Raw genomic sequence first — 9802 nt, forward strand, 5'->3', positions numbered from 1 at the left:
TTCTTGAAGACATAATGAAGGCATGCATTATAATGCATAATATGATTGTTGAAAATGAACGTGAAAGTGGAGTTTGGAATTTGAAAGGTCAGAGGAAAGAAACAATACCTGCACTCTTTCAGGAAGATGATGGTTTTCATTTTGTCTATAAGATGATTGAAGCAAGAAATAAGATCAGAAATGAAGTTACATATACTAATATTCAAAAGGACTTAGTTGAACATGTTTTTAATTGGACTGACATTGAAGAAACAGCAAATCCGGTACCAATTTATGATTCAAATTGGTCGGATCCAGATGAGGGAGAAGGAGGCGAAAATTAAAATGTAAATGAAAGTGTATTTCCTATGTATTTCCTAACGTGAACTATTAAGTTCCAATGTATTTCCTATGTATGTATTTCCTAATGTATTTCATATGTAATTCCTATAAATTCTTATGTGTTTAATGAGTTGTGTTTTAATGAACTATATTACAATGTATTTTAATTTTATTGGTAATTGTATTTCTATGAAAATAATTATATTGGACAAAACATACATAGTGTATTAATTAAAAAAAACAGTTAGATAAAAATACATAGTTTATTAATTAAAAATACAATGAAATTAAAATACATAGTGCATTAATTAAAAAGACATTGAAATTAAAATACATAGTGCATTAATTAAAATATATAGTGCTTTAATTAAAATAAAATACTATATATTACATAAGCTTAGTTAGAGCTAGAACCATCTCTAGCCCTTGCCCATTCAGTACGTATTTCAGTTTGTTGTTGCTCGATTATAAAAGTGGTATCGGGATGGAGGACACTTGTATCGGTCGCTAAAATCTTAGCTTCATATTGCATCTTTTGAAGCTGATTTTTTTCCAATTGAACCTGATTTTTTTCTGCTTGAATCCGATTTTTTTCTTCTCTTACCATCACAGTTATTTGACCATATGCAAGTTCCCTTTCCCTAAGTTCTAAGCATTTTTGTGTTTCATTTGCATCTTGTAAAAATGTATTCTCTAAACGTGTAAAATAACCCTCCAACATACCAACTTATTTTTCTTGGTTCCTTTTGGACTTGGCTTTCTTCGATCCAAGAGGACGCTCCATTTCTTTTGGACTCTATATTTCGTGAGAACCCTCCAATTCAACTCCACCAACACTTGGTAAATTAGAAGTTGAATCTTCACCATCATTTTTGCGACCTTTTCCCTTTGTGGGGCGGCTTGACCTTGCCTCAAAAACGTTACTCCACTTTGGATTATCCTTGAATATAACGTAACAATGATCAAGTGAAAAAGCCGATTTTTCTTGTAGTTGGTACGTCATCCTTGCCTCGGACAACTAAAAAATAAAATTGTGGTAATTAGACTAAAATAATCACTAAGACCAAGATAATTAAACTAAAATAATAATTAGACTAAGACTAAAATGGAAATAATAAATACACTAAGATAGTTAGACTAAGACGGAAATAATTAGAATAAGACTAAGATAATCAATAAATTCCAAATTGACAACGTTGTAATTACCCGGCTTTGTATTGTTGTACCACTTGCATGTCGAGCTTCCACCGCATTCACAATTTTAACAAACTTGTTTATCATTTTTGAAATATATTTCCACCTACCGCTAATTGAATTGGAAGACCTATCCGACCCACGTGCTTGATTGAACTCGTTTGTTACACGATTCCAAAATCCTTTTGCATTTTGGAAAACACCAACAATGGAGTCTTCACTAATTTTTATCCAAGCAAGACATAGAACTTGATCATCGGACATGCTAAAGTGAGTTTTCGCTTTTGCTTTAGTGCTATCACTTGCTTGAGATGCTTGAGTTGATGCCATTTGATATTTTGTTTTTTTTAAGAACTGATTTTAAAGAAGAAGAAATATGATATATGATTGTTGGAAGTGTGAGTTGAAATGAAACAAATGTTATATATATATACCAAAGTTTTTTATTTTGACCGTTTTGACTTTCTGACCATTGGTAAACTAGCCATTAGGACTCCGGACGGGATGTTGGATTCCGTCTGGTGAGTTTTGTAATAAAGACGGAATCCAACATCCCGTCCGAAGTTAACAAGTCAGTCACTATCTCGGTGGAAGGTTTCACCTTGTTTTGAACTGGGAAAAATAGTCACCGGGTTTTTCACCCCTGCATTGCACATCGTTTTTGGTCCCAACCCGGTGAAAAAAGTCACAAACCCCATTTTTTCCCTGCATTGCAAATGCTCTTAGGTCCCTCAACATTTATCAGATATATTTTAATAAATCTTCATACAATATATTTCATTTTAACATTAATATACTAAAAATCACTTAAAAGAATGTTTATCTCTTACGTTTGCCAATCTTATAATTTTATTATAATATTTTATGAAATAAATTTAATTAATCTTAATTTACTACTCAAGATTAGTTATGAGAATGACAACACGTGCCACCTAATTTAGTTGATCGAGCCCAAAAAGCAGTTGGGCCCAAGCAGCTCGGGCAACATGGGTGCAAATAACGTAAACGAAAATTACAGTTAAAAAACTGTTGAACCAACCTCAAACATAAAACCCTACTCTTAAGTCTTTAACTACTTCCAAACCTTAAACAAAACTTTCCACAAACATGGTTGATAGGGACGTCTCATTCTTGTTCTCCGGCATTCATTTTGACAAAAAAAATATCCCCGATGTTTTCTCCATATCCAAGGTAAGTCCCCAAACTATCCAAAACTGTAATGAACTATTTTTTAATGAGTTTTTATTGTATTAGGGGAAAAGGGAGGAAGGGGATGAAATTGAGAAAGTTGAATCAGAAGAGAGAATGGTATCTGGGAGAAAGAGGAAGAGGAAAACGAAAGATTCCGGTAAAATTTCAATCTTTTCGATAAATGAAACGATGAGATATGTTATTTTGCTTATGTATATGTTTGTTTGTAATAGAAAGAGTGGAGGGATTTAATGTGTTCAAGAGTTCGGATTCGGTACCAGTAGTTGAAGAGAAGGAGAAAGTGGAAGATTTGGGAGTACGCCAAAAGAAAGAGTATCATAGACAAATTGAGGTAATTTACTATTTACTACTTCATGATAACATTATGATTATGGTAAAAAGAGACAGCTAATCTCAGTTTTTTTTGTTGTGAATATTAGCGAGATGCGTTGTTGCGTAAGAAGCATGGAATTCATATTTCTGGGCATAATGTACCATCTCCTCTTCAGAATTTTGATGACTTAAGCTCAAGGTAAGTTTTACTTTTGGTGTAGTTAATAATTTTGTGCGTTTTGGTATGGTACTTGTTCAATTATTTTATGTGGACTAAAGTAGAATTTGAAGAATGAAAAGTGCTTTGTGAATACTTTCATAGGTTGTGAATGATCAAACCTTGGAAAGTTCATGTAGTTAATGGTTATATGGATTGTGGGTTTGGAGAAGAATGATTAACTAGCATATGTAGGACTAAGTTCTATTGATTTGGGAGAATCCGATACGTGCACTACTATACAACATAATTCATCAATATTCATAACTCACACAGGTCTCTGTTATTGTTAAGTATATGTAAACATTTATTAAGAATGAGAAACTTTGTGTTGGTCAGTATTGAACACGTTAAAGGATGTAAATTGCCTGTTACACAAGTCATTACTAGTATTCATTTGTGGTATTATATTAAGAGTTAAGAATAAATTTAGCATTCCCTGATGATATAAGTTTGTGACTTTTGTTAATTTACTCGTTATCCTTTCTTCAGTTGTGGGCTTGATTTGTTTCTTAGCAGGTATGGTTGCACATCGTATTTATTTGCCAAATTGGCAGAGCTTGGATTCAAAGAACCGACCCCGATTCAAAGGCAGGCTATTCCAGTCATCCTCTCTGTATGCGCTTCTTTTGAAGCTATTTGTTTTTTCTTCACTTTTATACTTTTCATTTTCTAGCTTTCTCGAGAGTTTTGAGTGTCGGTATGCCTTCATTGCACTTAACGTTGAAACTGTTGTACATTTATTTTCTACTTATGTTTTCTTTTAAATGTTGTTTCAGGGGCGAGAGTGCTTTGCCTGTGCACCAACAGGTTCTGGGAAGACTTTGGCTTTCTTATTTCCTATACTGATGAAACTTCAGGTATTGTTTGTGGAACTGCCCCTTCTACTGTGCTGTGATGGGTGTCATTTATATCTTCAGTAACTTTTGTTCTCATGTCACTAGCCAGGATCAAAGGAAGGCATCCGAGCTGTAATCCTTTGCCCTACACGAGAGTTGGCTGCACAAACAACCAGAGAGTGCAAGAAGTTGGTTAAAGGAAAGAAATTTTATGTTAAGTTAATGACTAGGGACTTGGCAAAGAATGGTAGTTTTCAGACTATGCATTGTGACATAATTGTATCCACACCATTTCGCTTGGAGTTTGCGATTCGCAAAAGAAAGCTTGATTTAAGCAGGTATTTGGTTGATTGGTTTTTTTTTTCAATTGTTTAAATTTGGTAGTTTTGTGCTTTTAATACAATTTTTTTAAAAAAATATTGATATAAAATTACAAATTATACACAAAATTCCAACAAATGTGTATAACCCAAGTGAGAAAGGAACTATAAAATGTTAGTGTAGATGAAGTGAAAGGTATGATGGTATTAGTTCCATTGTTGACTGCAAGCCACCCGCAGAATGGAGCTGTATTCCTATACTAGACTCTATAAAAAACTACTCTTCTATGTTTTTACTTTTTGATTGTAAATGGATCAGTCAAATATTTAATGGGGAGGCTCATAAATTAGCGAAATGGGCATTGGAGAATGTAAGCAGTAGGCCTCCCCCTACCCCCTTTTGAGGATGTAATTGTCTTCACCTTTTGAGTAATGGAAATATAAAATTATCAAAAATAAAATAAAATTAGGGCTGTATCATGCATCCTGATACAGAAATTTTGTTTTTTATGCAGGGTGGAATACCTTGTCTTGGATGAGTCGGACAAGCTATTTGAGCTTGGATATGTCAAGCAAATTGATTGTGTTGTCAAGGCATGCTCAAATCCTTCGATAATACGATCGTTATTCAGCGCCACTTTACCAGATTCTGTTGAAGAACTTGCACGTACAATAATGCATGATGCAGTTCGAGTTATTGTTGGAAGAAAGTAAGTATGACCTGCAGTTACTAGAAAGCAGTAAATCTTTATAGAATCCTATATGTTACAGGGGCACGCCATATTTCAAAAATAATCCGTGCCGGTTACGTATCCATGTGTTTGTGTTAGACACACACGGACACATATTGTATGTGATATATACTTCAAATTTTGTTATTTTGCCGTGTTTGACATTTTGTATCCGTGTTGCACATATCCATATCGTAACTTAGATAGAAATATAGAATCAATGATTGCACCAAAACAAATAATAATAGACCTAAGATGTTTATTATACAAAATAAGAAATGATGAAAAAGAAAACATAACACGTTATGCACATGTAAAGAAAGGTATCTGGTGGGGATGGCCATTGACAACTCTTGGTCACTGGTCCATTATTGGTCTAGATCTCGTACTTAGACTGTTAAATGTTGGAATTTACTACTTTGCATGTGCATGCCGTGTTTTGCTAAGTGACATTTACAGCGGTCTTGTTTGGTGTCTGACATGGTATCTTGAAAGACCTTAGACACGCTGAAACACTAATGTATACTCTGATTCGAGAATGGTTAATTTCAATTTCTATTAATCCATTTAACATGTGCTTTATTTTGTTCTCAAGACTAGTTCTATCATAGATATCTTTATACGAACCCCAAACATTACATAGAGTTCATCTGTGACATAGACAGAGTGAGTATTATTTCTGTCATTCTTCATCTCTCTTCATCCAACTGTCAATAGATGAAGGGATGAACTAGTATGGATGGCTACTGACAACTCTTTGTGTCCCGGTCCATTATTGGCCTAGATCACTAGTGACAAATCTTTTCTTATTTATATTTTTCACTTATTTTTTCTTTTCCATCTTCTTTTGGGGTTTTAAAATCTATCATGAAATGGCCTGCATCACCAAGTATCTGGCGTCTGACATGAGTGTCGGTGCGTCTTAACATAGTTATTTATTTTAAAAAAAAAGTCAAGTTACTTGGGTGGTTGGCTGATCGTAGATGTTTTCATACTTATATATCCACTTAATGTAAATTACAAACAGGAACTCTGCTTCAGAGTTGATAGAGCAGAAACTTGTTTTTGCTGGGAGTGAATATGGGAAGCTTATTGCTATTCGGCAAACTTTCAGTGAGGTATGCTGCTTTCATGTATGCGTTAAATTTTTCATGCACTTGCTAATTTGATCCAGACCACCAGTCAGTCCCAAGTGCAATTGGGTAGTCAGTGTTTGTAGTAGTCAGATATGTTAAGTCTTTGGTTTATGCCAATCTCATATATATGTATTTGAGGTGTTGCTCGAATCATCTTGAAAATATTTCCCGCTCGTGGTAATCGAATCATGCTTAGCATGAATGTGCAAATTATTGGATTACTGTTATAATTAGGATTGTAGACTCATTTTGGTATAAGTCATAATCTTGTATTAATCTTCTGAAAGTCTTGAAAGGTTATCGTGATTCGTGTATGCCTGATAATATATATTACATAAAAATGTTATTATGATAAGAAGCATGTCATACTTGAGTTAAGTTGTAAAGACTAAAGAGGAACACATTGTTTGATTTATTACATTTTTATTTAGGTTACTCTGTTTTAGTTTTTCATCGTAATACTTTCATCTCCTTATTCAGTTTTATGATTTTGTTTTTTCTGCCAATATTGTTGTTTAGAGTTGGAATCCACCTGTACTAGTATTTGTTCAAAGTATAGAACGAGCAAAACAGCTTTACCAAGAGTTGGCCTTCGAAAATATCCGAGTTGATATTATCCATTCAGATCTGTCCCAGATACAGGTATTGTTGAGATTCAACGTATGATCCAGTTGTTACTTTTTAGCGAAAGAATTTTTTAATCTTAATATGCAACAATATAACTGTGTAATTAAATGAAAATTTACCACATGCAGCGAGATAATGCTGTTGAGAACTTCAGAGCTGGGAAAAAATGGGTTTTGATTGCTACTGATGTTATTTCTCGGGGTATGGATTTCAAAGGCGTCAACTGTGTTATTAATTATGATCTCCCAGAGTCTGCTGCAGCCTATATCCACCGGATAGGTATGTTAGACGCGTAAATTGCCCTTAATTGTTCAAAGAAATTTGAAGCTCATTACTTATAATGTTTCCATCTTGTCTGATTCAATACATCCTATGATGTGGTAGGATGAAGTTAAAAGAACATAAAATTTTCACAGTAGGTAGCACTACTTTTGAGATTTTTGTTCCTGCTTAGGGTTGGAATTACCTTTCAAAGGGATACCCGTTATGTTTTTTTTGAAGAAAAGGAATGAAAAAAGGTGATGTCTGTCCTACTAGTCAAATTGCTATACAGTGGTTGGTAATTTCTACCCCCGTTTATTTTCCTTTTTATTACTCAGCAGTTACAAAGATAGGGGCAAATTTTGCCAATCTGATGGATGTCGTACTCCATACTAGGGGTACTGAAAGTCTATTTAGGAAACATGCCTGTTGCTTACTGTCGAGGTTGTGTACCAAAGGTTATGGTTGCCAAAGTTTGGGGCATATCTACAATAATAAAATCTGTAATCTGGAGCAGATCTGTGGCGCATTGCTAGTTAGTATAATGGATACACGATGTTGTGATGACATTTTCACTTTCCTTTAGGTCGCTGTGGAAGAGCAGGTCGTGTTGGGCAAGCCATCACCTTCTACACGGATACGGATGTGAAATTTCTGCGGAACATAGCCAATGTGATAGCAGCTTCTGGCTGTGAGGTCCCATCTTGGATCATGGCGCTGCCAAAACTCAGGAGGACGAAACACCGGCCTAGTAGAGATTCTATTTCAGACAGGTCGGTTGACGTCGAAGTTTCAAACCAGCCAACGATGAAGAATACAAGGCAGAATGCAAGGCGGATGACGATGAAGAATGAGTGATTTTCTTTTTAATCCATAAGAAGAATGAGAGTGAGAAGAGCAAATGAAGTAGTGCCTTATTTTATTTTGTCAGAATACAGTAGTATAAATGAAGTAAACCTCACCAGTTATCACTTGTAAACGCAGCATGAGTATTGTATTTTTTATTTTTATTTTTATGTGAGAATCCAGTATTGTAATTGTAAAAATTGCACCGTTTATCTGCTGTTGCTGGAATGACCACTCGGCAAAGTTTTCTTGTTATGACAACATTTTAAAGTATGAATTGCTTGTTGCTAGTGGAAATGGTTACTAATGGTTGAGAGTATAATTAGGATCTGATTGAAACCAGCCGTGCCACCATGGGCGGGCATTTCCGCAATACAGTTACAGAGCAAGGTCGCAATTATGATGATCTCTTGATTAGGGGAAGTAAAAAGAAAAACGCATACATACAGATTATGACCTAATTCAATATCTTTTCCATCATTCCCACCTTTTTGCTCTTACACGTTACACGCGCTGGCACACACGATCCCACAAGGAAATCTGAACTTACTATGTTTGAAAGCCCATCGCTCATACTATATTTGTGCACGTATAGTAGGCTTAGTAGCAGCGTAACAGAGGTTAGGAGTAAACTTTCAGAGCTCATCAAACAGGATAAGTAAATTATGGCAATGTCCATATAAACATTCAACCCAAAGGAATCCAAGCTATAGTAGCTGCAAACTCAAACTCTTCCCCCATGACTCCTTTCTCGGTTCATAGCATCTGTGACCCCGGCATGAATGGCACCTGTGCAGAACAACTGGGTGCCACTAAGGATAATCGTAAATGTTTCCAGTGCTCTCTGCAAATAGATCAACAAAAAGAATTTCAGTTTCTTCTCCTAATTTTTGTATTTAGAGCAAATTTTAATTTATTTAAAAAAAAAAACATAGGTGTGATCCTTGGACGCTGGATGTCAGTATGTTATGATCAGCGGCCACTAGGTTTATTCTTGTCATGACACAATTACTTGGAAAATGCAGTAGATAGCTGAGGCATAATGACATATAGTAAGAGGCCTCAATTGTCCAATACGCTATTTTCTTCCTACAGTTTACACAGGGTTATTACAATCACTCACCAAGGTTGTGTCTCTGCCGCCTATGTTAATCTCTTTGCACGCCAACCTGTAACAGAAGTAAATAAACAAATCAACTTTTCCTGCACCATTCAATATGCTAAAGAAGCTTTTAATGTGCATATAATTGGTTTACCCCATAGCTAGAAGGGTGAGAGACCATGTTATGATGGAAGAGGATGCTGCTGAAAGTAAACTTGTTTCAGTCCATTGAATAATGTTAGTGATTCCAGCTATCGAGGTGGCCATGCCCACAAGTCCAGCAATTAATGAAAACACAACAAAGAATGCAGTTGCCATGTTTCCTATTGGAAAATATACAGGAAACAGATGCGCAGGAATTGTCATCTCAGCTACTGCAGATCAATAGACATCAGAAAATATATAAGTTTCAAGTCACACTGCATGAAGTACATTTTGTTTATAAAAGTGGTACGTATAAATATCACCTGTTTGAGGAGTATTTTCAACCCCATAGTTTAAAGCCCATCCCGCTAGTATGGAGACAATAAAGTAGAAAACAAGATTAAGGACAAGAAGAGCAAATGCTACTGATTTTGCTGCTCCAGCTGCCATTGCTTGAATGTTCAAATATAGAGAATAAAGGTTTAAGCCTTAGCCTTGTTCAATCCAGATACACATTATATAGTATACGCCATAGTAGAA

The 9802-nt window shown here is 35.2% G+C and overlaps 2 protein-coding genes across 3 annotated transcripts; one reads left to right on the forward strand and one right to left on the reverse strand.

The window, feature by feature from the left end:
• The first annotated feature begins 2392 nt into the window (after positions 1–2392).
• Positions 2393–8289, forward strand: LOC147499370 (P-loop containing nucleoside triphosphate hydrolases superfamily protein). 2 transcript variants are annotated; one of them, XM_086561189.1, is made up of 12 exons: positions 2393–2706; positions 2770–2863; positions 2940–3058; positions 3147–3238; positions 3776–3872; positions 4036–4116; positions 4201–4433; positions 4931–5125; positions 6174–6264; positions 6802–6924; positions 7038–7188; positions 7757–8289. In XM_086561189.1, exons 1-12 carry the CDS (start codon positions 2623–2625, stop codon positions 8026–8028), a joined length of 1632 nt encoding a protein of 543 aa, XP_086417315.1. In that variant the 5' UTR covers positions 2393–2622; the 3' UTR covers positions 8029–8289. The 2 variants fall into 2 exon arrangements, with proteins under 2 accessions (XP_086417315.1, XP_086417314.1); XM_086561188.1 differs by having other exon boundaries at positions 2483–2706; positions 3773–3872.
• Positions 8290–8332: 43 nt separating this feature from the next.
• On the reverse strand, positions 8333–9763 carry LOC147499371 (AWPM-19-like family protein). The gene is made up of 4 exons (XM_086561190.1): positions 9586–9763; positions 9273–9492; positions 9140–9185; positions 8333–8860 (listed from the first exon to the last, which is right to left on the reverse strand). Exons 1-4 carry the CDS (start codon positions 9710–9712, stop codon positions 8741–8743), a joined length of 513 nt encoding a protein of 170 aa, XP_086417316.1. The 5' UTR covers positions 9713–9763; the 3' UTR covers positions 8333–8740.
• Between the last annotated feature and the right edge of the window lie 39 nt (positions 9764–9802).

The sequence above is a fragment of the Coptis chinensis genome, chromosome 5 (genome assembly GCF_015680905.1).
Source record: "Coptis chinensis isolate HL-2020 chromosome 5, ASM1568090v1, whole genome shotgun sequence".
In the NCBI taxonomy this organism is placed as follows: domain Eukaryota; kingdom Viridiplantae; phylum Streptophyta; class Magnoliopsida; order Ranunculales; family Ranunculaceae; genus Coptis; species Coptis chinensis.